This window comes from Chamaea fasciata, unplaced genomic scaffold (assembly GCF_029207755.1).
Source record: "Chamaea fasciata isolate MVZ Bird 193981 ecotype frontalis unplaced genomic scaffold, bChaFas1.0.hap1 SCAF_30, whole genome shotgun sequence".
NCBI lineage: Eukaryota > Metazoa > Chordata > Aves > Passeriformes > Sylviidae > Chamaea > Chamaea fasciata.
This window is the reverse complement of record NW_027094115.1, coordinates 1603876-1631417: the sequence shown is the minus strand read 5'-3', so window position 1 is coordinate 1631417 and position 27542 is coordinate 1603876. Positions and strand designations below refer to the sequence as shown.

The 27542-nt window shown below is 43.8% G+C and overlaps 2 protein-coding genes and 1 long non-coding RNA gene across 6 annotated transcripts; 1 reads left to right on the top strand and 2 right to left on the bottom strand.

The window, feature by feature from the left end:
• Positions 1-74: 74 nt before the first annotated feature.
• On the bottom strand, positions 75-13145 carry VDAC3 (voltage dependent anion channel 3). 3 transcript variants are annotated; one of them, XM_066206247.1, is made up of 9 exons: positions 13054-13145; positions 10484-10555; positions 9307-9356; positions 5140-5292; positions 4015-4067; positions 2516-2743; positions 1468-1618; positions 520-577; positions 75-272 (listed from the first exon to the last, which is right to left on the bottom strand). In XM_066206247.1, the coding sequence occupies exons 2-9, from the start codon at positions 10548-10550 to the stop codon at positions 181-183; spliced, it is 852 nt and encodes a 283-aa protein (XP_066062344.1). In that variant the 5' UTR covers positions 10551-10555; positions 13054-13145; the 3' UTR covers positions 75-180. The 3 variants fall into 3 exon arrangements, with proteins under 3 accessions (XP_066062344.1, XP_066062342.1, XP_066062343.1); XM_066206245.1 differs by lacking the exon at positions 13054-13145 and adding an exon at positions 12448-12687; XM_066206246.1 differs by lacking the exons at positions 9307-9356; positions 10484-10555; positions 13054-13145 and adding an exon at positions 8205-8302.
• Positions 13146-13840: 695 nt separating this feature from the next.
• On the bottom strand, positions 13841-23660 carry POLB (DNA polymerase beta). 2 transcript variants are annotated; one of them, XM_066206243.1, is made up of 15 exons: positions 23505-23660; positions 23370-23427; positions 23229-23295; positions 22633-22707; positions 22102-22160; positions 21330-21379; positions 20859-20910; positions 19821-19899; positions 19661-19733; positions 19097-19167; positions 17965-18051; positions 16964-17028; positions 16309-16448; positions 15588-15698; positions 13841-14077 (listed from the first exon to the last, which is right to left on the bottom strand). In XM_066206243.1, the coding sequence occupies exons 1-14, from the start codon at positions 23563-23565 to the stop codon at positions 15604-15606; spliced, it is 1032 nt and encodes a 343-aa protein (XP_066062340.1). In that variant the 5' UTR covers positions 23566-23660; the 3' UTR covers positions 13841-14077; positions 15588-15603. The 2 variants fall into 2 exon arrangements, with proteins under 2 accessions (XP_066062340.1, XP_066062341.1); XM_066206244.1 differs by having other exon boundaries at positions 19821-19875.
• A 120-nt stretch (positions 23661-23780) lies between these two features.
• Positions 23781-24904, top strand: LOC136302816 (uncharacterized). The gene is made up of 3 exons (XR_010724144.1): positions 23781-23996; positions 24298-24520; positions 24682-24904. It is a non-coding gene; the product is annotated as an uncharacterized lncRNA (long non-coding RNA).
• Positions 24905-27542: the final 2638 nt, after the last annotated feature.

Here is a 27542-nt window from a genome sequence, read left to right as displayed (position 1 = left end):
AGTGTCTTCCTTTGTTGTGCTGGCACACTCTGGACTTCAGCATTGGGTTAAAGTCATTCTTGGGCAGAGTAGAAAGTTCACACTTCTTCAAATTTCAGAGTAATATTAAGGCTGAAATGCACCGGGTACACTTTTCCTTCATCTTCCAGAGCACCACCAGTTGTTTTACTTAAAGCTGTGTTAGGCTTCCAGCTCAAATCCCAGCCCAATTTTGTGACCTCCAGCACTGAAATTCTTGCCATCAATCAAGCCCGAGAGGGTCAGCTTTACACCTATAAAAGCAAGTCATGAGAACCATCATACACTGACATCCCAGTACAGTGCTCTTCCTCAGGTCCTTGACCTCACTAATGTGGCTCAGTTGCCACAGGAACTTGCATCCATAGACATCCTTTAGTTCTCTGAGTCTGCGTAGACTTCTAGCTCCTTTGTTCATCTAGTCTGTTCTTAAGATGACAGTGAATTAAACCATAGTGTAGTACTTAACACAATTTGCTGCTACCAGTGAGAACTACGTACCAGGTCGAAGGGCATGAGTGTAACCAATTCCAATGAGGCTGGCATTGTTCACTTTAGCCTATAAGAAAAAAAAAAATCACAGTATTTATAAACTGTGTAAGTATTCATACAGAAGTATCCCAGTCCCCTGAGAAGGTGGCCTATGCATTAACACTCTTGAGCTACTTGGAGACCAACCTCTCTTAGAAGCATGTTCCAGTCTTTTCCTTTTCTCAGGAGTTTTCAGCTTAAGCAAATGGTGCGAATTCTGCCTTCAGAGAATGCCATGCTGCTTTTCACTGCCTCCTCTATTATGTCTTTATATCTTTTAAAGAGCTACTTACTGCAGTCCCTCAGAGCCTGTCTTGTTCACATCACTCAGGAGTGATTTTCTTTTTTCTAATGAGCAAGAAATACATGAATATGCAATCCCCTTTTTGCATTACTAAGTTTTGAGCTCTTAACAACAGTATTTCTCATTTTCAATTTTGGTTCAGTGGTCCTGGAACTCACTGTTGTTTTGAAACATAAATGCTTGCTACTTCAGTTCTTGGTATTAAAACACATACGTCAGCTGGCTTTCAACGGTTAACTTACTGTTAGGAGAAGGCTGTAAGCTCAGGTAAACTTCCACCATTGTAATTATAATATGGTTTTACATTATGGATTTAAGAATTAAAAGGACACTTTCATTGTCTTTTAAAAGACATTTTTCAGCACAGTAGCATGCTATTCCAAGGACACTAGTCAGACTATTTCACTATGGACAAAATTATATTTAAGATTTCTTTTCCTCCATAAGTTCACAAGTACGATGTGTGAGGTCCCAATTTAAATTTGAACCACAACAGAAGCCACAGTTCGCAATCTACCATACTTCCTCAGTAACTAGTTAAAGCAACTGCTTCATTACAAATTTTCAGTATTTAGGGGAGCTTGAAATACTCATTTCTGTAACAAAATTCTTACCACAACGGAAGTCTTCTCATCCATTTGGTACTTTCCAGCAATACCAAAACGTGTGTTGTTACTGCCAGCCGTCCATGCAAGATTGACTGATGTCTCAACCTTATTAGTAACCTTCTGATAAATAGACCCACCAAACTCAGTGCCGTCATTCCTGTTTGTAATAGATGCAAGTGTGTCAGGCCTTGCTTTGTTTAGTAACTCTTTAGATTAACCCTTCCCCACAATGATTTGACGTTATCTCCTAAAATGAACCAAGAGATCCAATACTTCCCTGAACCCAGGCTCACTACTTCCTAGCTGGAGCTGGCAGACTCCTGCTCCTATATTTTTTTGCACAAAACATGTTTTGCTTGCAGAACGGAACAAGACTTGCCAGAGACCTACAGTTTAAGGTTCTGACAAAAAAAACCAAACCAAACAAACCAAAAACAAAACCAACCCACCCAGATAACCTGGTTGCTTGTCTCAAGTAAGCCAGTGTGCAGTAACACATAAAGGAGACTTCAGTTATGAGAATAAGACTGAAAACAATGTTGCTGCATTATAATCGTTTAAATACACCATCTTCAAAGCATCTCAGGCCACCTGAATGCCAAGATTAGGGCTACGCAGCGATGACAGCTGGAAACAAACACAATGCCACGCATGCCTTTCTCCTTCACCTTGGGCATTTCTGAGGGAGAAAGTTTCTGTCTGATGGAGAGGGGGAGAAGGTACAGTAGTTTAATGGAAGGTTTCTTGTCTTGTGCCATAACAGAAGTTTAAGCTCAGAGCTTTTAATTACAAATTATTATAAAGTGCCTTTACATCACCATCTTAGATATACAGACCCCAAAATTTCTCTAAAACAAGGTATCAAGACAGCCAAGAGTTGGGAAGTTGCACCTTATTTAGTTGTACTGGAAAGGAAAACACCGAATATAAATTTATTGGAAACAAATCAGTATCCCCTTCCCTCCACCCACCTTTGACCTAAGGCCATTACTGTTAACTATTCCTATCGTTTGGCTCCTCTGATAATGTTTTTCTAGGCTCAGGTAATACTTACACATTAGTGTGCAGCTGAAAGTCTCCTGCCTTATATCCCAAGGCAAAATTATTTTGTGTAAGCTTATACTTGGTTGTATCAAAAGCCATCTGGTAGCCAGCAAGCCAGCCTTCAAAGCCCAACACTGCCCAGCCATAAATGGTTGGTCCAGAGAGATCGATGTCTACACTGCAGCCTGCATGTACATAATCTCTTTTGTAGGAAGTCTTCAACTTTCCACTCTTCTTCCTGCAGAGAAATGTGCAGTTTTATCCACAGTAGTATACGAGTATGCAATATATGTAGTTTTATTCCAATATGTAGTTCCCGTAAGGCCACCTAATGAAACTACTGTAACTCCTACTCAAAACTTAATGGCTGCTGAAGAGGGCACAGGATAAGGTTAACAGTGTTACGTATATTCACACGGTGCCACTTTTTCCCCCTAACATCTCAAAGTCTGTACAATCCTCAAGAAGCAAGAAAAAATTGTTTCTCCTTAATGCTTTAAAACCCATCTGGTTTCAAATCTTTTTTCTCTGAGAGTCTAACGCATTATGGCATCATAATTTTCTTCCAGGAGCATCGATAAGCCTGCACCAACAGCTGTCTGTCAATGAATTTTTGTCTATTTGGTTCTCTCCACTGTTCCTTCCTTGTGCAGTGCTTGCTTTCCTTTCTGCACTGCTGGGTACCAGTCTCATCTACTGAAAACAGATTTCTTCATCCTCCAGACATCATCCACTTAGTCTGCCTTTTTCTGTCCCTCTAGTGGAACCTCTTCCTCTCTCCAATGCACGTCTCTGTTGATTTTGCTACCACTTCAAACACAACTACGACAAAACTTTACCACCTCTAATTCTCTCCCCAACCTCCTTTGTCTTCCACTCAAGACACAGCAGAACACTTGTGCTGCCTGTCACTCACACCTAGGCCTCAGGATCACATTTTTCACTTAGCTTCTAATTCCTCATATCCAAGCAGTATTTCAAACGCAAGATTCTTCTGACAGGCCCTCCCCAACAATAAATTAATACCAGTCATTATTTGCAAAGCAGTCTCAATCTTTGTGCATTATTCAGACATAAACACCCCTCCTCTGCTCTACTACTTACCAAATTTAAGTACATGAGAATTGAGAAAGACATCTAAGTGCTATTCCACTGCCCATTCTACCTCCTCATTCAACTGTGCACAGACATCTGGCCAAAAGCATCAGAAAAAAAAAAAATTGGTTTACGGAGTTGACAGCCTTAGGACTGCCAACACCATGAAGACTAATTGTTTAAGGGAGAGTTAGAGATCTAGTACCTACTGCAAAACAGTAAATTTGCCACTGGCCAAAAAGCTGAAGAATGCTTTCAAGCAGAGTATTATCCACTGCCTGCAGAAGATTCTAGAGCGACTGCAGAATCTTCTCCAATAAATGCTGAGCTTTTACACAATGAGCAGAGTAAGTATTTTTAGAAGTTACAGGAAATTCTAGCATTCCTTAAATAAAGGTAATAGAAAATGTTTACCCTGTGTTTGGTACAAACGTAGTGTCAATAGCCAGCTTCAACCCTTGAGCCACCTGCAAAGAAAAATACACATCTGCTCAAAAATCAGTTGAATCATGATTTGTTAATATTCCACTACTAGAACTCTACATCCTGTCTAATGAGAAAACAGACTAGGACCATAATGTCTCCCTCGTGATTTACAACGAAATCTGAAGATGCTGCATGATGACGGATTAAAATAGGACCTTTTCTTCCCACAATGAAGCCCTTTAACAGCATAGACTTTGTAGGTATGTTTTTACACACAGGAAAATGACACACCTAGTGCTGACAACAAGAAAGTTATTCACAGAATAATGACAGAAAACTACTCAGTTCACGTTTGCTTATTCTTTATAGTTCGAACAGTCCATACAGTAGTTCAAAAATCTCTCACATAATCTACAGGTACTCTGTTAAGACACAGTACCTCTCACAGGCCAAAGCACAAACCCACTCATTTTCCTCCACCTTTGTTACTAGCTAGACAGCATTTTCCATTTTAAAGCACAAGTAAAAGTACGGACATGAATGGCCATACATTGCGGACAACACCACAGAATTTTTACTTTGAATTTTATCATTGGCATCGTTAGTTTATACTTGAGGCATTATGTGAAAGGCACAAACCTATTAATGTCAAAAAGAACTGTGTTTTGAGAGTGCTGTACACTAGCAACCCTTTGTGTAAGTAGTGCCAAGCTGCGAACACTCATCTTTCTCTTCAACCTTATAAAATATATTCAATCTCAAGGCAGCCAAACTTGAGTTCTTACACATTAAAGCATTTAAAATGATGAGACCCATCTTTGGTTTCCCAGCCTGACTGCAGCAGTGACAGTTCTAAAGAGCTAGATTCATTCAGCCAGCTAAGTAATTCCACACACCTGTAACTGCAGTGACTGTACCCCCAAATCATTACCTAGCAGCACATGACTGAGAATGCCAGCAACCCCACTCCCAGCCTGCATGTTCAGCAAATATATGCAATTCTGACACTCCAGATACTTTTCTGCAATTTTCATTCTCCAGTGCTTCCTGTTCAACTCAATACTGTCTCATACCCGTTGCAGAAACATTTCCAAATTATCTCCTTGCTCTTACCTGATCCTCGACAGAAACCTCTGTTCCCAGTGTGTTATCTGTGTTCCACTTCTGGGTGAATGTAAGTCCATGGTCTTTGTCCTTGTATTTGGTCTCTAGACTGCCTGAAGCCTTGCCTGTGTCTGTGTTGGAAGAACCGGTTGCAGTGAATTCCTGTCAAGAGCACAATATCACGGAATCACAAAACAGTCTGAGTTGGGAGGGACCCACAAGGATCATCGAGTCCAGTTGTTATGTGAATGGCCCATACGGAGACTGAACTCGCAACCTTGGCGTTATTAGCACCATGCTCTGATCTACTGAGCTAATCACAGGGTCAGGAGTTTCAGCACTCTTTATATTTAATTACATTCAGTTTTTCCACTTGTCAAGTGCCAGTACTCACACCCTTAGGCCTTTTGACAGAACCCTCAAAATCATCATCCTCCTCTTCCTTATCCCCACCTTAAATAATTTCTTTTGCGTCACAAAATGCTACTCCTTCTGGCAGCTCTGTTCCGAATGTTTCTTTTATTGAGGTGTACTGATAGAGCCTTGGAACTTGCCTAGGTTGGCAAAAGCCCTATTACACAAAGACCTGACACCTTGATTTACTTTTTATCATGGGGGTTTGATTACTTGCTACCCCTCATCTTAACTTCACCGCACTTTTTCCCAAGCTTATGCATCAAAATAATCTTTTTTTCTGACTTTCACTGCCAAAATGGCAGTTATTTCAACATTCCACAATTTGCTCTGTACCATCACGTGACTCCATACCCAGATGTAAAAAGATGCTTGGGATACAAAGCTGTATATATTCCTGGATTTTTCTCCACAATCTCCTCTAATTCCCTTTATCATCTTACTACTACTGTCCCAACTGTGGATGAAAAAGCACCTATTGCAGTCCTGGAAATCCTCTCCCCCTTAGGAAAAGCAATCCTACATTCAAGTTAGGTGTATAGCAAAAAGAAAAAAAGAGTTATTTCTCACATTTCTCCAAACATCTCTTGTGTTTCTTCATTGCAATCATTTTTCCCCCCGTGTTTCAGCAGTGAAAATGTTTTCTGGAGAACTGATGCTTTTCATACCAACTGCTGCACCCTAACATTGTGGTTCCCCCTACCATTTATGCTATTGTCATTTAGACTCTTCACATACTGTGGTGATGACTTTAGTACCTTCCCCCACAACTTCTCTTTCATTACCTCAGCCAGCAACCCCACTTCAGAAGGCAAGTTACCCTTCATAAGGCACTTTCAAATTGCAGACCTTTTCTCCTTTACAGTATCAGAAAGTAACCTGACCCCAGCACCTTGACGTCTGTCAGGCTGGTCCTTCACTGAGCAGTGTAATGGAACCAACAACTTTGAATTTTGTATAACATGTATTTTGTAATATGCTATTCGGTCAGTTCTTCACACGTCAGAGCTTCCTGTTATTTGGTGGACTTGAAGTCTCAATATATATCTCTTCTGGAATAGCTCAAGACACAGTCTACTCAGTGTTTCATGCACAGCTGAATATTAAGCAGTGAACAGGCATATTACCACAATAGTAAGCTCAAGGTGGATGAGTTAGGTTTTAAGAAGCATCTGAGAATTGCTCTCATTTGTTATCATCATCTCTGAAATATTTCCCTTGAAGGAAGATAAATAATCTGTCACTACATTTACAAGTTTTATCTCTCTTGAAGTTTAAATATTGAAAGATACAGTGCTTAAGAGAGAGCAGGATCCATTCCCAACACATCCAAGCTTTGGAACCCTGACTTTCCAGATACTTCTCGTTCCAGGCTGGTATCCCTGGATGTACATTACTTTGACAATTCTGGACTTTGCCGAGGATACAAGGCCACAAAGACTGGAAAAATGGTTGTAAAGTGCTAGGGAGCCACATTCCTTACGCACAGTTTGGGGCGGTGAGGGATGCTGCTGGGGGAGAATGGGACTCTTACTTAAGCTAATGCACTACTGCAACAGCACAGCAGTTGTAACACATCTAGCCAGCTAACAAAAACGTGACGGAAGTCAGGATGCGTTAAGACTACTTTAAGACATAATTGCTCTACAGTGTTCTAATGTCACTTCCACAAATTCAGTGTAAAGACATCTCAAACCTGCATCAGAATTCAGAAGTAACTTTCTTCTAATCTTAGAACAGGTAAGTGATTAAAAAAGCTCAGTTTCTTTCTCAGATCAAGCAAAGGACAGATTGTAAACACTTGTCTGAAAGCCAAAGCAAATAAAACCCCCTACTTTGTCATATGATCCAAAGCCAAAGCATTCTGTCAGGCATCAAGAACTCAATCTGCTTCTGGAAGCAGAAGCCACAGACACCGAAGTCTGTTGTCATCAGTCTTTATCTGTGTAAACCAGAACATCTCACCAAACCATAATTTCTTGAATTTTCTGCTGAAAAATCAAACTCATTCTGGCTCCATGTCACATGCCAGTCTGCATCAGCAGTTAAGCGGATCTTCTCATCGTACTTCTAGTTCACGGTGCCCGGCATCTACAGGAATGCCATGCACTTAGTAGGCAAAACCACTTGCAATCTATGAAACAGTTATAATCAATAGACACTGTCATTGAGGTTTTCTAAGTCTACAGGTATCACTGTTGTTTTCTAAGTCCACCAGAAAAACACCCAAGCGTTTTGTGTCCTAACAACTGGAGGTACTGTTAGTGTCCATGCATGAATTAGATCTCACACTTTGTTCCTAACTTCATTTCCTTCCCCAAAACTCTATTTTGTTGCATCAGAATCCTCATCAGAAACACTTACAAGCTCAAAATCTGAAGCAACAGACAAAAGTACCAATACCATATCAATCTTGTTTTCCCTCTTGCTGTTTCTACAGTGTTCTTGTAGTGGATTGTTGGACAAAGATTGCAAATGGCTTTACATACATGGATCATACAGCAGATCGAGAGTTAAGGACACAGTCAAACTGTACAACGTGAATAATAACACGACTAAAAACAATTCAACAGTTTACAAATGACTTAGCATGCAGCACAGAAAGCCTTGTCAGACAAAGCAATAAAGAGCCAGCATGTCAAAACAGTTACTATTCTTACCAACTGGATAAACATCCAAAGAAAATTGCATGGAAAAGAAAAAGCCCATTTTAGAACTTAATACAGTTGTTCACATTCCATCACAATCAGAAGACAGCATAATTAACTATTAGCATATTATTTGAGAATCAAAGCTTCCTGCAAGAAAAACTGCCTGTCAAGAGATGTCAGTAAGCAGAGGCAGCCATAGTACAGAGACCACACAGTTCCTCGTGCCCACACGTTCCCAGTGCACAATGCAAGTAATCATCAAAAGCGCAACTGAGACAGGATACAGTAATAGAAAATTAACGACTTACACCATTTGCACCATAAGATTGCAATAAGAGGAGGGAGCTCAGGCAAATACAGTTACAAAGTAGGTTGAAAAGCAGCTTGTCTTACTAATCAGAACAGCACTGAGCGGTACGATGTGCAGAACTCAGAGACAACGTAAGAAAAATATTATCTAGCAAATAATATATGCCTGTGGTTAAAGATCGAAATTATGACACCCATTCCTGGTTTTGCCAGCTCTCCTGTGAAATTGTGAGGAAGCTCCACTTCTCCATCATTAAAATGGGGATCACAGGATATTCTTGTTACTTGGAATGCTAAAGTTTACTTAAACTTTCAAATTCTACGTATAGGGTACTGCAGAAGGAGCGTTTTCAGTTTTATTCAAGTCTTGAATTTTAAGCACAGTGGAAATGAATGAAAACACAGTTAAGTTAAACTCTGGTGCTTATTTGTCCCTGGACCTTTTGGATAAAAGTCCCTCTGGACTAAAAATCTGAGGAAAACTAGTAACAGCAGGGAAACTCAATTGCATTCGTAAGTAGAAATGAAAGCTATGTAAGGTGAAGAAACTCGTGTGGCATGCGTCAATGGAACAGGGAGGAAAGGAACAACACGGCGTGTGAAAATTCTTGCGTGCCACAGGAAAAGAAGTACTGCTACATCGGCTTCATACTATTGCAGACATATCTCAGTCAGCTATGAGTTTTAAAATGAGAAATGAAAGAGAGAAGGAACACTCGTTAGCAAGTTAATACTTGTTACCAGTTCAGGAATTTGTCCTTCCATTGCTATGCTGGTGATGCTGAAAGCCCCCAATACTTACCACCCCACTGGAAGACTTGGTCTTCAACTCTAACTTGACCAATCCAAATCCTGAAAATGAAATAGCACACAGCACCTGTTTTACTGAAAGATACAAACAAGGCTTATTTTCAACATACCCAAAGTATGCCAGGTAGGGTATGCTGACCTGAAACAGGGTATTTTCATGTTTAAACAGTTGTTGATCATAGTGAGGGTTACGAGGATTATGAGAAGAATGACTGAAGGAATTCTGATGACTCAGAGTACGTTGCCTCATAATTTATAGTCATAACAGACACCGACCATCAAGTATCTCCACCTTCTGTAGCTGCCTGCAGTCTGGGACTCATCAATACAATTAACCATCTCTTCTGATTTACTTAGTTCACATTTTATTTCTGATTGCAGGGCAGGAAATTTTTTTCTTCCCTACTCCAAGAAACATATATTTCAACTTACTTCAGTCAGTGCCATATGCAGAAGTACTATTGCTTTCTTCCTTTTCTGCCTGCTCTGAAGCTAGGGAAATATCCAGGCCTTGCACTAAGTAGAAAAGCTTGAAGTAACTGACACTAAAGCAGGGAACTTGAGCTGATTTTTAGCAAAGCCTGAATTCCAGGGTGGGAGAGACCAGACCACAGCGCATTTTAGTTTTATGTAGCATATGGATTTGGGATACAAATGAAATCTTTATTGCACACAAAATCAGATTTTAAAACATCAACACTTTCTCATACTGTTTCCAGAAAAAGGACAAATGCAAATACTGTGAAAATATTTGCACTCCAGCTTTAACAACAAGCTGTTCTGATTAACATAAAGATCACTCTACCTCAGGAACCTGTTTACTGCCACATATGGTCTCCTACAGCAATCTACATCAGTATCCCTGATTTAATGACCCTAAACAGAAAAATCAGAAGGTAAAAGAAGGGCGCAGCATTTTTCAGAGACTGTTCTGGAGTGCGTATTAAGGTGAAACTTGTAACCTTCCCCTCCAACTCTTTGCCGCTGCATTACTATCATAGCGCATGTCCAAAGTTCAGAATCAGAAGTGGCTAGATGCTCCAGGGCTCTGCTGATTTTTTGCCATAAGGTATTAGGGAATCTCTCAGGTATTCATGTTCTTACAGGCATTTTCAAGATGCCTAAGGAAAAAATATCAAAAGTGATCAAACTATGCTCATCTTACTTACCATATCCCTTGTTGAAAACATCCCTGGCAGACTTCCCCAAGTCACTGTATGACGGTGGGACAGCCATTGGATCTGAAACATACGGGAAGCTGTAAGAATCTTAGCTGTAACAGCATGAAGTCTAAACTACAGCCAAAGCATTAATGAATGCCTATGATTAGTAGTCTCCGAGTACACGACCACTACAGAACTGTCAGATCTTTGAAGAGTGTTCATCAAAGTCATCCTCACATCCTTGTTGCTTTGTCAAAAACAAGTTTTGATTCAAAGAATTTATGAAAGCCAATCCATTATTCAGAATTTCTGAACCCCAGCTATTACATTCAACTACGTATGCTGGCCTCACGGTCTTACATTGCAAAAAAGAACTCATGGGAGCCTTACGAGGAAACATTGCTCTTGTGACAGAACATTGTGAAAGGGTCTCCAAATGACAAATGATGTCAACACTTAACAATCCCAAAGGAAAACAGGTCTCACTTCCATCTGCACTTGTGACTTCATAGAAAGCTTTTTCAGAGATATGAAAAATATAAGAGATCTCTGTATACTGTCCAGTAGCTATCAGTGAGTATTTCTGCACTGCGTACACAGAGCAGCAAAAACTAAATTTGCTAATAGGGATACATTTCCTAAGGCTGTTACAACTACATCGGAGGATATAGCTCAAAAGGATAGGTATGTAAAATTGCAGCGTAGACGATACATTTTATTAGTTACCACAATTCAGGGATTTTGCATCAGAAAGCCCACAGTAAAGAAGCAGGCAAACTCTTCCCCAGTGGAAGTACTTGAGTTATCACTTGCCTTCCACCATTTTAGTCGCTTACCAGTGTACTCAGTTTCCCTGTCACAAATGCAACACCGCTGTCCTGCTTTCAGACAGCCAGCCCTTTCTAAAATGAAGCACTTGGGCAATTTACACAGCATACTACTCAAACACTCTTTGTTCAGTGACTTAGTAACTAACCTGCAATATATATCTATCAGTACACAGGCTCAATGGTCCTTGTGGGTTCCTTCCAATTCAGGATATTCTATGGTTCTAAACATACCTGTGGGTTTAGAGGATCTGGAGCCCATGGAAACATTACAGAACACTCCACGATCATGGATTTGTAGCTGGCCTCTAAATCACACAGCCTGAAAGCTTCATAATGGTTGGTGGTAAGCCACAACATACTCCAGGAGTTGGGACTGACCGACTGACAGTTCAAAAGAGATCAGCCTATTCTAACTTTCAAATTACATTGAGATCTTTACATCAAACAATAATAACCTCTCACGCTACCCCTCTACCTCATTCACGCTTTGCTGGCTGTCTCCCAAGTCTTTCTGCCTCCCTGCACAGATGGGGTACGGGCTTTAGAGACAAATGACAAGTGCTCAGTAGTCTGGGGGCTGTCCACAGCAGCTTCACTGAAAACACCTGAAGTAAATGAGGACCTTACCATCCTGTTCAGCACCTTCTCAACCGAAATCTCACCTTTTGGGGTGACAATCTGTTGTGATTACACCTCGTTTTAATAAGGCTACTGAGACATCTTGAACACTGTGAGCTTGTTCACTCTCTTTACACTATGCAGCTACATCTTCTGTGTGTTTAAATGTGTATGTTAAATTTTATGCAAGCATTTAAACAGTATTAAAAGACATCCTCGAGTTTAGCCCATACTGAAACACGTAAATTTTTTGCTAACAACAAGCATCTCTACTTGCACAACAGACTTGTCTAGAGGAATCGAGCTCGGTTTCACAACTCTTAACATAAACTTGAATCAACCAGGTGCAACGGCAACAGCTAAAGAAATACAGTGTGAAGTGGGAAAAAAACCCCAAGAATACACGCATCGGTCTGTGGAATAAGCGTAAAATAACAAAACCAACCAACAACAAAAAAAAAAAAAAAAAAAAAAAAAAAAAAAAAAAAAAAAAAAAAAAAAAAAAAAAACCCCAAAACAAACCTTAAACAATCCCCCTCAAAGAAACCTTGAACAAGAAACAGCAGTAACCGTGACGCCGGTTTGTTTCCTGACGGATGCGGCGGGGCGCTGCCCACGACCACCGCCACACACCTTTGGCGGCGGAGGCGGAGCGGGGGCGGCTGCGCGGCCCCGGGAGGGCGAGCGCCGCCCCTGCCCCGGCACCGCCCGCGTCACGCAACGGGTAACGGAGCGGGCGCGCTCCGGCGCCTCTTCCTCTCCCTGGCGAAATGCCGGCGCCGTGGCAACACTCGGTCGCAGCCGCCCGACAAATTCGTGCCTCCCGGCCGAGAAACCGGAGCGGCTGGCAAGACCCCCGGCCGCCCGGTCTCAGAGACAGAACCGGCCCGCGTCCCGGGGCTGCCCTTTCGGCAGACCGTGGGCCTGCTGACGAGGAACTGCCACCGGAGCGAGCGGCCGGCGCCTCCTCGGGCCTCTAGCCCAGCCCCGCCGCGGCAAGGTGACTCGGGGGACGCCCGCCTCGGCGAGGCCCAGAGGACAGCACCGGGCCTCAGCCGGACAGCGCCGCGGGACCCGACCCCACCCGGTCCGGCGCGGCCCTGGCCCCCGCCGCGGCCCCGGCGCTACCTGCCGCCCGCGCTGCCTCCGGTACGGCTCTCGGGGCCCCCAGGTCCGCATGCGCGGCGCCACCTCGGCGCACGCGCCCCGGCTCCGGCCCCGCCCACCTGGGCCGGCTGCCGCCTCGCGGCTCCGCTCCGCCCCGCGCGCGGTCACGGCATGGCGGCGTCTCGGGAGCGCGCAGCAGCGCGCTGCGGCCTCCCGCCGGTGCGACGAAAAGGCGGCGCTGCAGCCGGAGCCGCCTCCAGTGTCGGCGGCCGGTACAAAGTTGTGCTTCGGAGGGACGGAGGAGGCCTGCGGCGGTATTCAGTGCCTCAGGCCCCGCGCCCACGGAGCTGCAGGGCAGCTCTGCCTCACCCAGCCTGTCAGAGTCGGTATGTGACTCCTGCGGGCATCAAAGGTCTTCTCAAATCCTTCACCTACGTTATCAACAAAACCTCCTGTAAGTCATTGTCAGCCCCGTTTGGAACTTTTGCACAGACAAACCCCCTAGGGTCACTATAGCCCTGAATCAAAGGAAGGAGACAGGCCCACGCCATCTTCAGGTAAGACTCGGCTACTGGGACAAAACCAAACATTGACAGAATGGTGGAGCCAGCATAGTTTACAAAGCCCAACTGTTATTCTGCACGCAAATCAGGTTGTCCGTGCACCCAAACAAGAGTACAGTACACGCCCAATTACAGAGATTCCCTGTGACAAGGTTCACAGCTATTGCCTCCCATGATTACCAGACATCTTGCAGCCTAGTACAAGTCTAGAAGAAAATTGAGATATAGGGAGTGGGGAGAGAAAGGAGAGGAAAAAAACCACACGCACAATGTTTATTTATATCATTCACAAAAAAACTAGCAAGCTCTCTGAAGAAGCTTTTTTTTTTTTTCTCCCCACACAGAATTCACGGTATTATGAAGAGAGACTGCAAAGCCAAGAAATTCTGTCTCAAGGCCCAAGACAAAGTAGTCTTGCGGGTGACCCGTTGAAGATGATGGAAAATGCATCAGTGTAATGCTGTGTGCTGTCCAGGAACCATCTGTAAACATGGTAAACGTGTTACTGCTTTTTTGATCTTCTAAAATAATAATTAAACACCATTACACATTCATGATGGAATATTCAATTTGTTTATTCCTACTGACTACTGAAGAAAATACTAAATATACCAGCTCTATATATTTTTACAATAAGGCATCAGAATACTGCACATAGCACCAAGTTAACTTCTAGTTTCTTTACATACTACTGCATGCAATAGCACGGGAACAATCCCAGAAAATAATTAAAGCTCCTAACTAGAAAAATGGAAGAAAATAAATGGGTAAGTAAGAGCATCAGCCTATAATCTCCATTACTAAGATTGATCAACTCTTCTTGTATAAGCTTAAAATGTAGCTGTTCTGCAGGCTTAAGTGAGATAAAAATAAGAAATAGTATTATGTCTCTTTCATGATTCAGGTCAGGTTAAGTGGTCTGACTACACAAAATCCTCTCTGCCCTCATAAAAGCTGATAGACAACCTTAGCATTAAGAAACCAAGAGAAGTCTTATATATTAGGAATAGTCAATTCGACTATGTACAAAAGTCTCATCTTTTCAAGCTTGCAGTTCTGTAATACAGCTGCCTTACTGCTACAAGGTATTCAAATACAGTATCAGCAACACATTCCATGCTCATGCTCTGTAACACATGGAAGCTAGTAGTTTACTAGTTTGAAAAGTTTTAAGTTAACCAACAGAGAATCCCTGTCCCAAATACAACTAGTAATGTATTCTTGAAGAGACCTAGACCTTGTCTCACATCCAAAATCCTCATTACCTTTCCCAGCAATTAAAGGGGAAGTATAAAATAAGATTTGAGAGGTTTGCATATAAAAAAGGGCAGACTGAATCTACAGGAGTGGTAGTAGTGCATCAATTAATCAGACCCAGCTGAATAAGTTGAATGAAACACGGAGCACTTCAATCAATAGTACTACAACATGTCTAGTAACAAAATTCACAGGTCACATGCTACAGGAGAATGGCCACCTTAGCCCATATTGAAAGATTTTAGAAGTAAATACACAGGAACAACTCATCATGAGCTTCAACACTGCACCAAAACAACGCAGGTATGAGGAGATACAGACAGTAGTTGAAAATGGTACTCTTTAGGAGTGCTTCATGATATAGCCCGCTTTTTCATTCTGGTATCTACAGATATATATGAGACAAAAAGAGACGCTGGATGCCCCATGCCCGGAAACATTCAAGGTCAGATAGGACTGCGCTGTAAGCAATCTCCTCTAGTCACAGATGGCCCTGCTTTATGGCAGGGGGACTGGACTGCATGACATTTAGGGATCCCTACCAACCCAAACTATTCTGTGACTATTTGAAAATGAAATCTGACAGGATTTATCTTCATGACACATTCTGTTCAAGTGCCATGGATATGCTTTAAACATCAGTAAGAGGCAGTTTTTCAAGTAACATCCAAAGTAAGACTATGCACTTTCACATGTTCATAAGAAGCTATGAAAATATCTCTCTAGGTTACAAACCTAGATAAGCAGTTAGTTATTCACTCCGATCCTTTGGCTCTCGGTATTTCCACTGGATATAGTCAAAGATGTCTTTTTCACACTCTACTGGCAGGGCCTCTCCAGCAACTCCTGCAAGCAAATTACACACAGGCTCTTTGAAAGGTGGAAAGTCTGTACTATTCAGAAATGCCAAATGCATTGCAAAATTAAGACAAAACTGCTGTAGGTAAAAAACCTAAAAAACCCACCCAGAACGACCTCCCCACCCTCCGCAAAATTTTCACAGTGTTTACATACCGATTCTTATTAGTGTCAAAAGAAATAAGGTAATGAATTAACTTTGGGGCCATGTGGTTATGCAGATAAATAAATTTATAATTGTGTGTGGGTATATATACCCACAGCTCTCCTCCAAGGCAAAGCAACTGAAGGACATGACCTCCCCTCTGAAAAGAGTAGGAAACCAAATATGTGCTGTGCATGGCACAGAGAAAATCTTTAAATCATTAAGACTTTAAGTAGATTAGGAGGCCCAAAGAGGTAACTGTGCCACAGAGCTGCCTGTAAGTAGGCTCCCCCTTCTTGCTGTAATGGTGCCCAGTAGCAAAAAGGACACTGTGAAAAAAATCACAAACTATAGCATTTATCAGAAGTATTTCCGAAACGTTGCAACCAATTGAAGGAGATCAAACAAAGTGCATAACTAGGAAGAATACTCTGTGCAAAGGCCCAGACTGACCAGTAACACCCAAGCGGCGTATCGTATATTCATTGATTGTGAAGCCCATTTCCAGAGCATGGGTTCTCATGTTCTTATTGAATATATCACTTCCTGTGAAATACAGTACCCCACAGTAATACTGATCTTTTGGGATAAGCCTAGAATAAAAAGTAGAAGCGAAGACTTAGAACAAGTATATAACAAAGTAACAAACCATTTAGAATTCAATCATTCATATACTCGCAGGCTTACTTTGTATTTATGTGTCTACATTCTGCAACTCAGTACATTTAATTTTCCCACAAGCTAGATGCAATAGTGAAATAACTGCATATGAAAGAAAGTTTCAGCATATCTACCCTTACCCAGAAGTTACTCATTATGGTGCTTGCGTTCCTGCCAAGAATCAATGTCAAAGCAGGATGAGGAAATAGGACACAATTCTGAATCCGAACAGAATATCATGATTTGAAGCACAACATTATTGCTAATAACATGTTGCAATTACTGGCAATTGTCCAGAGGCTGCTACACTGCAAAGGCATCAGAGACCTACTAAATGCCGTGTTCTGAATACGGAAGTAGACATCTGAATGGAAAAATTGATGCAAATGCCTACTCTGTAGCAGACAGCTAAACAAGGGGTTTGGGTTGGGGGTTTTGATGCGTGTACCGGATATCAATTCTCCGATGTGGATAGGCCGTTCCATCTTCTTTATCTGGCAGCTGACAGACACCCTGTGAGGAAATAAGGCAAGTGAGAAATTCAAATGAAATCAAACAGATTTAAGAACCATCTTTACCTCCCCACCCATAAACAACCTCTAAATAATCCTCAGTCATCCTGAAAAGCAAAGTTAAATCCCTGCTGAATTGAATAAATACTTTACTAGAACAGCCAGATATCAGAATACAGTGAATGACTATTTTACACTTTATGAGAACTGTTGTTCAGTGTAGCGTATAACTGTTTCTTAAATTGTTAGTGCACCAGGAAGGATTACAAGACTCATCATTTCCCTGTCCTAATTATTAACAGGCTTTTCAGTATGCATGAGTATCAGGAGGTAAAGAAAACAAAAAGAGCCCTGCACTGTCAGCATGGGATCTAAAAAAATTGATATTCTTGTAATTCATTACTTGGTTTAGGCATCCTGCATAATCCCTATTATATCCTAAGTCTAGTAGCTTGTCCATTAAATCTGTTCTGCAGGAAAAGTGACACAAAAGGAGACAAAAGTATATTATGTATTAGACAAAATCAGGTAAACACGGTTCCGAGATCAAAGCTAAACGTTTCCAAGATCCTGAGGACACAATTACAGACATAATCACTGGTGCAACTGAAGAAAAGTGATGTTGTGCTGAGATTCCAGGAAACACTGAGCAATGTAGACACAATTGACATTATGTGATGAAGGTTATGCCAGCAGGAATCAGAACTACACAAATATCTGTACAGTTTCTAATGCTGAAATCTTATCATAAGGTATTCCCTAAGAGTTAACTGCAGGAAGTTCTTAGGAGCTGCAAGCAGGAGAAATAAAAAAACAAACAAATATCACCCCCACCCCCAATTCCAGCAGTCCAAGCAATGCATCTTGTATTCATCCTAGCTTCTGTCAGGAAGAGTAATCCCCCCCACATCATCCTTCACCACCAAAAAGCTCTTACCATGAATTTTGTGTCACCTTTAGACAGCATATCTGTGACAAAGTGGACTTTTTCCAGTTGTTCTACAACCTGACGCAAAAGTTTTGGCTAGGAACAATGATAACAAAGAAGAAATTACTTCACAAATAAGAAGAATGTCTTACCTATTTACTAGACGGAGGCTTCTGTAAGTACAGGACATCATCATAATTATATGTACTATTCTACGGGAAATTTGACCCAAAAGGGAAAAAATGTTAACAGTAATACTGGGAAAAAGCTAATAAAATTACAGTTGTGCAACATAAAAACAATTTCCATGCGAGATTGCCTTTAGCTGGAAATGATAAACCTAATTCAGCTTTTAAACAATGAATCTATAAAAGGAACACAAGAAAAAAAAAAAACACTGTCATTAATACTGCTTCAGAGTCAGTCCCAAAAGATTACGAGGGCAGCAGGGCAGTTTCCTATCATCTAAATGATTATGGCTACATAAAGAGATACTCAGTCTATCTTTAATCCAGCTAGCTTTACAGTTCTGCATTATAAAAGCACATGCATTGAAGGGGGTGGGCGAATATGTGTGACAGGAAGAGGAAGGACAGAAGGGTAAAAATAAGCATATTGACTAGTTCTGCAAGAGTGTAAAAATTACCCCCAGCCCGCCTCTGTGGGCTTGAGCTAACTCAGTTATTAGGAGGCTTTAGTGGGAATTTTTACCAAGGACGAGATAAAAGATATCAGAAGAGGCCCTTTCCCCAGGAGCTTTGTCCCAGGCGTTTATTCTTCGAAATTCCAGGAGGGAAAGAGAGAGAACAAAGAAGTACAGGGGTCTTATCTAGTCTCCCATTCTGGGAGGATCCTGGCATTCAGCCAATTAGGTCAAGGAAGGTATGGAGGGTCATTCCATGTGGTCAAAGGGAGGAAATTCTAGGAGGTCAAAGGGGAGAAACCATTCCCCTAAAGAATTACAACACAAGAGAAACACAATATGTGGACTTGAGAAGTAATTGTAACTCCTCAAAATAAACATGGTGATCCAAAAGAAAAGTTTACTATTAGAGTAAATACAAAACCACAAAAAGCTGTACTATAAATCTGACACTATATGCAATGTACAGTACTGATGCACAGCATCTGAGAAACACACCTGTTTGGGTGATTCAGATGTGAAACTGGGATGGGTTAGGAGAACATCCATATCACCGCTTGACTCTGCACCTAGGCAAGAAAGAAGCAGAGAAAAATCCTTCCTTATATGGCAAAGTATACTAATGTCAGTGAACATACAACTTACCTTTACTTCTTGTAAAGATGTTTTTCTAGCAGAAAACGGTCACTATTCGAGAACATTAGCAAAACAAAAAAATAATCCTAAGGTAAAAGAACCTTGCGCTTTCCTCAGAAAGTTTATATTCCCCATACCTAAGAAAATATCCAAGAATTTCTTGCTGTACTCTATAGCAATGAAGCGCAAATGTTGTTAATGTAAAAACAAAGCAAACAATTCACATTACAACAGACTACTCTTTATGGGGGAAGGGTGGAGAAGCAAGGATTTATGTGGATGTCTCATCACTGAACAAGCTAGTCAAGACAATACTAACAGGAAAGGCCAGGTTCCAGCATAGACTCTGTCAAGAAGAACAACATACATAGTAACTTGTCTTGCTTCTTATCCCAAAATAAAGATACGAGATCACAGAGTACCAACCTCGCCTAAAACTGCCACAGACGGTAGCAATATAGTTTGAGTCCAGCTTCTTTATCTCGTTCAGCACAATTTCCTATGTAAAAAGGAACGAAGCGTGTTTAGAAGTGTCAGCCATTCCCTGGCCATCAGTACCTTACTTTCTCAAGAAGGAGATTCTTACCTGCATTTGCAGCATTTCTTCCCTTGGGATTCTTTTCTCAAAATCTTCAAAGTATCTGCAAATATTAAAATAGAAGTATCTGAAAGAGTGGCAGGAACAGCAAGGTAAAAGTTTTAGTCAATTAAATGTATTTCAGAGGAGAGAGTACTAACTTACACTACTGAGGCATCACAAAAAGCTCCAGACTGTCATCAAACATCTTAGAAAATATCTTGCAAGGTGACAGTAAAAACCCACAACGGCGAGTTTGACAATGTTCAAAACATGGTTTCAGTATTTCCACTGTATACAAATAGCCACTATGAAGTGGGAGAACTATTACCATATAACCAATTGCTTAATATTTACATAGCCCTCTGGAAACACGGAAGGTTCCTGACAAAACTCAGCCCTCCAGCGAGCAGGAGGAATAGGTCCCTCACCCAGGGGTCAGAGGTGATCTATGTTGGAAGGAGCTAAATGGTAGCTCGCAACTCAAATCCAGCTCCAGATATATTTGCCTTCAACTGTAAAACTAAGATTGTCAGCATGTTGCTTGACTGTGGACAAAAAGAGGGCAAGTGAAACACCATTTGGCTTTATTTGGTTCACTCGCAGTTTCTGACAAATACAGCTATAGTTCTTCCGGAACTACCACACCAAAGAGGCACTCAACATGCAGCATGCAAGCTGATGAATACGGAGGGACAAACACATTCTGCACAGCATTCTCAAGTTCAGTCATGCAAAGGTCTTGTTCACAGCACATAAAAAAATAGCCTGGGCCACACCTCTATGCAGATTGTGAAGAAGCAACACCACCACCTCGCTAAAGTGATTCTGCATGAGCTAACTGAGGAAGTCACTTGCTATTAACTTCCCTCTGAATGGAGACAAAGCCGTCCAACCCGAATGAAACAAAAGCTCTAAACAACTGCCAAAAAGCACGTAGAGCACAGAGCAAAGAGAACCTTACTTGGCATGTGTAACCTTACATTACACCCTGGTGTCTGAGGGAGTTACTAAAAACACCAAGCACTTGTACCCAAGAAAGCTTACTTCAACCCAACTCGCTGGTGATGGGTCAGCTTGTGCTCAATTTTTCTTAGATCTAGAAAAAGAAATCCAAACAAAATAGTTAACTGAGGACTAAAACTCTTAGAGTAAGTTTCCACCAATGCAAAGACGATGCACATAAAGAATACGTAAAGAGAATACAACCTCAAAGGAGGGAATTTCAAACTACCAACACAACAAAGGATAGGATGACCACAAATGCACAGAGCACTTCTGATAACGACTTAATAGACCACCAAAGAGCCAAAATCGTTGCTACCTTCCACATAACCTGCACGTATTTACTTTGAATATACGTGAAATGCCTCAAGCCTGTGTACTAGCTTCAGCATCTCACACACCTTCCGCAAAGCCTAGAGCATTTATGCTACCAGAGTACCACTGTAGAAGAGGCAGCTCGACAGAAAAAAAAGATTACTGGTGTGTGAACCGAGGCCCTATACTAACACTTACCTTCTAAAGTCTTAATTCCTTCCTCAACAAACTTCCTAGCAGCAGCAGGACTGCAAAGAGACAAGGCAATCTGGCATCAGGATCAGCAAGAATCTTACAACACTGAACAGGACATTTGAATTATTTGTAACTGTCTAGGTTCTTAAAGGCCAAGACTGAGGTTGCTTGTGATGCTTACATCTTTTCAGCATACTCATTTTCAGTTTATGCTTTTGGTCAGCAGAGATCCAAAGCTTGGCCTGCACATTTTTTAGCGTTGGTATAACTACACAGCGATGTATAACTGTAAAAATTAAATAAATCACACCAAATAGGCAATACTGCTTCAGAGAATAATACCAAATGCATGAGAACATTGAAGCAGACTTCTGATGGACTTTTTTGTTCGCTTGTTTTTGTTTTGTTGCCTGCTTCAAGGCTCTGCTTCTCCTTTTACAAAAACCCCGAGGCCAGAATCTCACTTCCACTTTGGTTGGACTTTCACAGTTCCATTCTTGACACGCTTCTCTCTCCTTCCCCTCTCAGCTTGCACACAGGAGCTTCCCACTTCCACTCCCGTACCACAACGTCCATAATTCGTGATCCTATACCCTTTTGTCTCATTCAGTCCTGTGGTCATGACTGCAGTGTGTCGGCGTGGGCATTACATCATCAGTTCAGGCTCATTCTCTTCATTATGTGCAATCACACAAATTCTGCTTATAAGTCTATCAAACGAATAAGAGAAGGTAGAAAAAACAACAACCCTAAAACCACCCCAAGAAACTTTTACCCAATGCCAGTGACTCGTGTCAGGAGATTGATTGAAGCACTTGTATCATCTTGTCGAATCTACAAAAACAAAACAATGCAACCCAAATCCTTCTTTACTCCATTTGCAATAAACAAACAAAAATAAGCCTTGAGAAGATAAAACAGCTTAGCCAGACTATGGTTTGGAGGTTCACTATAAGTCACTGCAAAACCAAGGGTACCAGCCTGAAAACCACCCAACTAGCCACGCTAAGGCAAACAGCAGGCCTAAAGCACAAAACTCCACAGCCTTCCAGTGACAGAATTCCACTTCTGACATAAGACTTGCATATGCTGATTATGTTAGCTAAAACATTTTCATAAATAGACAGTTTTGAGGCTTTGGCTGAGCTTCTCAATCCTGGATTTCTACTTACCATACAGTCTTGTGTTCACCACTCCTAAGACTCTCCAGGGACAACAGCAGAAACGCGCAAAGCAAGCGGGCTACTTTGCAAGTTATCAAGAAAAGCAATTATTGAGAAACGGAGAACACAAGAAAGAAACCCACCTTTTCCAATTTGCGTAGTTTTCCAGTGGATAAGAACTCATCTATCTTCTCAGCTATTTTAGCACCTACTCCATCCTAAATATTGGGGGGTGAGTACAAACAAGTCAACGTCAAAGTCACTTAAAGTCATTTTATGTGGGAAGCAAGGAAAACTCCCTAAAATTTAGAGTCCAGAAGAAAGAATCATGGGACACCCAAGACCACAGTAAAAAACTGGACTGTAAAAGAGCACAAGAATTCAAGGGTACAACACAAACGGCATAAACACTGTACTGCAAGGGCTATATCAAGTTTCCCCGAAGCTGTAAGTTTGAACAAGGCTTTGATTCTTACTGCTCAAGATCGCTGAATTAACAAAGGAGTAAGAGCAAAGGGGAAATATATTTTTACAGGCAGAGACTCAGATGGGATGCCCAGTTCCAGCTCTGAGACCCCCACAGCGGCCACACGTCGCGCCCCGTCCCCGAACTCTGACTCGGGTAGCGGAAAGAGGCGCTGGCAGGAGCGGGGCTGCCCCCCGCTTCCCACGAACCTCCGGCACCTCGTCTCCGCCTGCCCCAGATCCTCCCGCCGGCAACCCGCGCACGGGCACCTACCAGCTTCTTGGCTTCAGCCCCGCTCCGTATCTTGCTCGGATACCGAGAAATGACCGAGGCCGCTTTCCTGCGGAACAGTGCCGGTCAGCGCCCGAACGGGCTGGGGCCCGGGACGGGGGCGCGGCGGGTGGGAGGCGGTACCTGTACGCGTTGTACTTGTGGATGGCCCGGTTCACGTTGCGCTCGTAGTTGGCGAGTTCTGCGGGAGAACGGCGGTGAGAGCAGGCGGGCCGCGGCCCTTTGCACCCACGGAAATGACCGAGCGCACACACCTACCGGTGAGAAAGTCGGTGATGCCCTCGTTGGGGCTCTCCTGGGGAGCTTTGCGTTTGCTCATGGCCGGCACCGGCACCGGCACCGGCACCGGCACCGGCACCGGCACCGGCACCGGCACCGAGCGCCCGCGAGAGCTCCAGGCGGCGATGGCGGGGAGGCGCTTCCGGCAGCGGCGTCACGGCGCGTCCGCTCTCGCTGCGCGGGCGGGGCCGCCGATGCCGCGGTCGTTAAAAATTGCTCGACTGTTCTAAAATAAAGATTTTACACCTCCCTCATTCTCCCCAGACTACAAACACGTGGATTGACTTCTTACCTTCTTTCTTTTGGTTTCTGTGGCTTTTTCAGCTGCATGGAGAAGGTCTCTGTGGACATGGCACCCAGGGAATGGTGCTGGGAAGGGCAGAATGGGAAGAAACTGCTCAGAAATCCAGAAGCAGCAGTGGATTGGGAGCTGGTGATCCTGCCTAACGCACGTCCTCCTGGAGCGTCTGTGTAAGGATAACATTCCTATTTTCCTTCCTGAACATGGGGCTAGAGGAGAACAGAAGTCTCCGCATTGATGGAAAGGGGAGCACCAGGTGCTGTTTGTGTCCTCAGAGAGCAGTGGGAAGAGCCTGGGAGAAATCCTGGCTGGCTGAGGGATCCTTGTGTCCCCTCGGGAATAAATCCCCGCGTCTCCTCAGACCTGCTGGTTTGCAGTAGAGTTTGGGCACCTTTCGCTGCAGCTGTGGTTCTTAATAACTGGAAGTCCATGGATTGCTGGGCGATTCCCATAAGTTCTCCTATTTTGTAGGAGCTGCACGGTGAGGTCAGCATTCTGAGGGAGGCCCTGGCACAGCTGCCAAGGGCAAGGAACGTGGAGCATCCCGGGGCTTCTCCCACCCGAGTTTCTCCCGGAGCGTGCTGCGTGTCGTGCCGGATGTTTAACCCGGGTTTGGGGTGTTCTCCTGCAGTCCCAGCTCTGACTGCTGCCCCCGAGCCCCGGCCTTGCTCGGTCCCAGCACTGAACCTGGCAGGTGGGTGTGCTTTTCCAGCCCTTTAATCCCACGGGCAATCCCAGATTCCCGGAGCTCCCCGAGGCACAGCCTGGCCTCCCTCGCTGGGAGCTGCATTTCAGTCTGCCTGGACCAAGGCCATCCTGTTTGAGACTTTATTCCTGTTGCTTTTCCTCTTCCAGGTTGTGGGCAAAAAGGAGAGAGCCAGTAGGAAGTGAAGCCACTGGAAGGCCTTACCCCAGTCCAAGGTTCCCACTTTTCTTTCTGACTCCTGGATAATTGCCTGGCCATAACTGGACAGAGACCATCAGTTTGATTTCCTGCCTTTTCCAATAAATCCTTGCTTTCAGCTGGAGTGTATTCCTGGTGTCATCCCCCTCCTCGTCCGTGGATTTGTAAATAAAATTCCTGACTTTTGCCGAGTCCAATTTCGTTATTGCAGGAAGTGTGGTGCTTTTGTTCCACTGAAACTTCCCAACTCTGCTGAGAGTTTCAGATGTCAAATACAAGTAAGATTTGAGTTTCTTTGGATTCTTACTCCCACAAAACACAGATCATTCTTGGAGAGGAGTAACTGGACCTGTTGAATTCCCACTTCCCGTTAAAATTAGAGCAGAGGAAGCAGATTTTGTCATTCCATGAACTTCCACCAACTTGATGACTGTTTCAAAACTTTTCAATGTTAGAAATTCTTGAGCTTGTTTTCCAGGCACACTGGGATTTGTTCCTTTTATTTGATGTTTTTTCTTTCTCTGATTTTATTAAGGGAATATTTTTTTCCCGATTTTCCATCCTAATTGGAATGCTTGTGCATCTTAAACCACATTTCCGAGGAACTTTAGCAAATTAATGTTGGTAAATCAGGAGCTATTCAGCACCATTCAGCACCATGGTGCTATTTTTTTGCTTTCAGCTCCCACACAGGTCTCATTCCATCCATGCACAGTATACCCAGCAGTAACTTGGTGTCAAGGTGCATTTCAGAGGTAGCAATAAAACAAAGTTTAAAATATAAACAAACACAAATTTTAAAAATGAATACAGAAATAGAAAAACATTAGCAACAAAGATAGAAATATAAAATACAAAAAAAATCAATAATATAAATAAATACAATACATATTATTGCATGTGAGGTGTATTATATATAGTAGACATAGGAATATAAAAGATAAATGGTAATGATAAATTATAAAAATAATAAATATAAAAAATATTGGAACATAGCGTAAAGTAAAGGCTTTTTTGGTTTGAATTTGGTTAGAGGCAGAATTCTTGCAGCCGTGGTAGGGGGTCTTTTGAGGCATTTATTTGAGAGGATTTTTGGAAGGGCACTTTTGGCCACGTTCTTTTTTGCCTCTGCTCTTTGTCTGTCCCCTACGCGTGTGGGAGCCCCGGCCGAACTCTGGGGCAAAGCTGCCATCCTGTGGACAAAGAGCGGTACTGCAGCTGTCCCCCGGCAGCCCCGGGCCGAACTGTGGGGCAAAGCTGCCATCCTGTGGACAAAGAGCGGTACTGCAGCTGTCCCCCGGCAGCCCCGGGCCGAACTGTGGCGCAATGCTGCCATCCTGTGGACAAAGAGCGGTACTGCAGCTGTCCCCCGGCAGCCCCGGGCCGAACTCTGGGGCAATGCTGCCGTCCTGTGGACAAAGAGCGGTACTGCAGCTGTCCCCCGGCAGCCCCGGGCCGAACTGTGGGGCAATGCTGCCGTCCTGTGGACAAAGAACGGTACTGCAGCTGCCCTCCCGGCAGCCCCGGGCCGAACTGTGGGGCAATGCTGCCGTCCTGTGGACAAAGAACGGTACTGCAGCTGTCCCCCCGGCAGCCCCGGGCCGAACTGTGGGGCAATGCTGCCGTCCTGTGGACAAAGAGCGGTACTGCAGCTGTCCCCCGGCAGCCCCGGGCCGAACTGTGGGGCAATGCTGCCATCCTGTGGACAAAGAGCGGTACTGCAGCTGTCCCCCGGCAGCCCCGGCCGAACTGTGGGGCAATGCTGCCATCCTGTGGACAAAGAACGGTACTGCAGCGAGCCCCGGCAGCCCCGGGCCGAACTGTGGGGCAATGCTGCCATCGTGTGGGCAGAGGGCAGTACTGCAGCTATCCCCCGTCCCCGATGCGCGCGGCAGCCCCGAGCTGTGAGCTCGGGGGCAGTGCTGCCGCCCGACTGTCCAAAGCTTGTGGGAAAATAGACGGGAAAAATGCAAGAACCCCGGGTGCGTGGCAGGCGACTGCCTGCGCGCGACCCCAACCACGGTGCCACCTGGACACCATTTTCCGCAGCGTTTCTAGGTGTGCTAACACGGGCTGTGGGGTCAGCGGCGCCGTGGCCGTGTTCAGGCGTTTTATTCAGTCGGGCGCCTCTGTGATGAGCCGGGGAAGGGGGGCTTAGGTGTGCCACAAAAAAGATGGCACCGCGGCACAGCGCGACGCGCTTGACCTTCTAAAGATGGGGACCAAAAAGGCGGGAATCGGCAAGGACCCCAGTGGCGTCTACCCGACAGCCTGCTCGCGACCCCGACCATGGCGCCGCCTGGGCACGATTTTACACAGCGTTTCCAGGTGTGCAGACACGGGCTGTGGGCTCGGCGGCGCCGTGGCCGTGTTCAGGCAGTGGATTTAGTCAGGTGCCTGTGTCAGGCGCCGGGAGGGGCCTTAGAAGTGCCACAAAAGAGATGGCGGGACGACAGGAAGTGGCTTCGCCCACAACCAAGATGGCAGCGGGGGTGGGCGGAAGTCACGTGTCGCCACTTCCAAGATGGCGTCTCGGCGCGACTCGCTTGACCTTCTAAAGACGGCGGCAAAAAGGGCGGGAAAATTGCAAGGACCACGGGGGCGTTTACTCGGCTGCCTGACCCAGAGAGCTCTCCCATTATTTTCTGTCGTGCTTAGAACCTGGCAGGTCATTGTAGCCGCACAGGTCGAAAAGCCCATCGTAGCAGTTGAAATCACAGACGATCACACAGAAGCCAGTCTGGGAGAGGAAATGAGCTGTTGCATAGATTTATTTTTCCCAATGCGTTTTGAATTTATACCAGAATCTCTC

Coding starts and splice junctions, on each gene's coding strand:
- VDAC3 (XM_066206247.1), bottom strand. CDS start 10,550: ATGGCTGTCCCACCGTCATACAGTGACTTGGGGAAGTCTGCCAGGGAT. Junction 1,619..2,515: donor TTTCAGCTGCACACTAATGT/GTAAGTATTACC, acceptor TATTACAAACAG/GAATGACGGCACTGAGTTTG. Junction 273..519: donor CACTCATGCCCTTCGACCTG/GTACGTAGTTCT, acceptor TTGCTTTTATAG/GTGTAAAGCTGACCCTCTCG.
- POLB (XM_066206243.1), bottom strand. CDS start 23,565: ATGAGCAAACGCAAAGCTCCCCAGGAGAGCCCCAACGAGGGCATCACC. Junction 21,380..22,101: donor ACACGAGTCACTGGCATTGG/GTAAAAGTTTCT, acceptor GTCTCTTTGCAG/TCCTGCTGCTGCTAGGAAGT. Junction 16,449..16,963: donor CATCGGAGAATTGATATCCG/GTACACGCATCA, acceptor TTTTTATTCTAG/GCTTATCCCAAAAGATCAGT.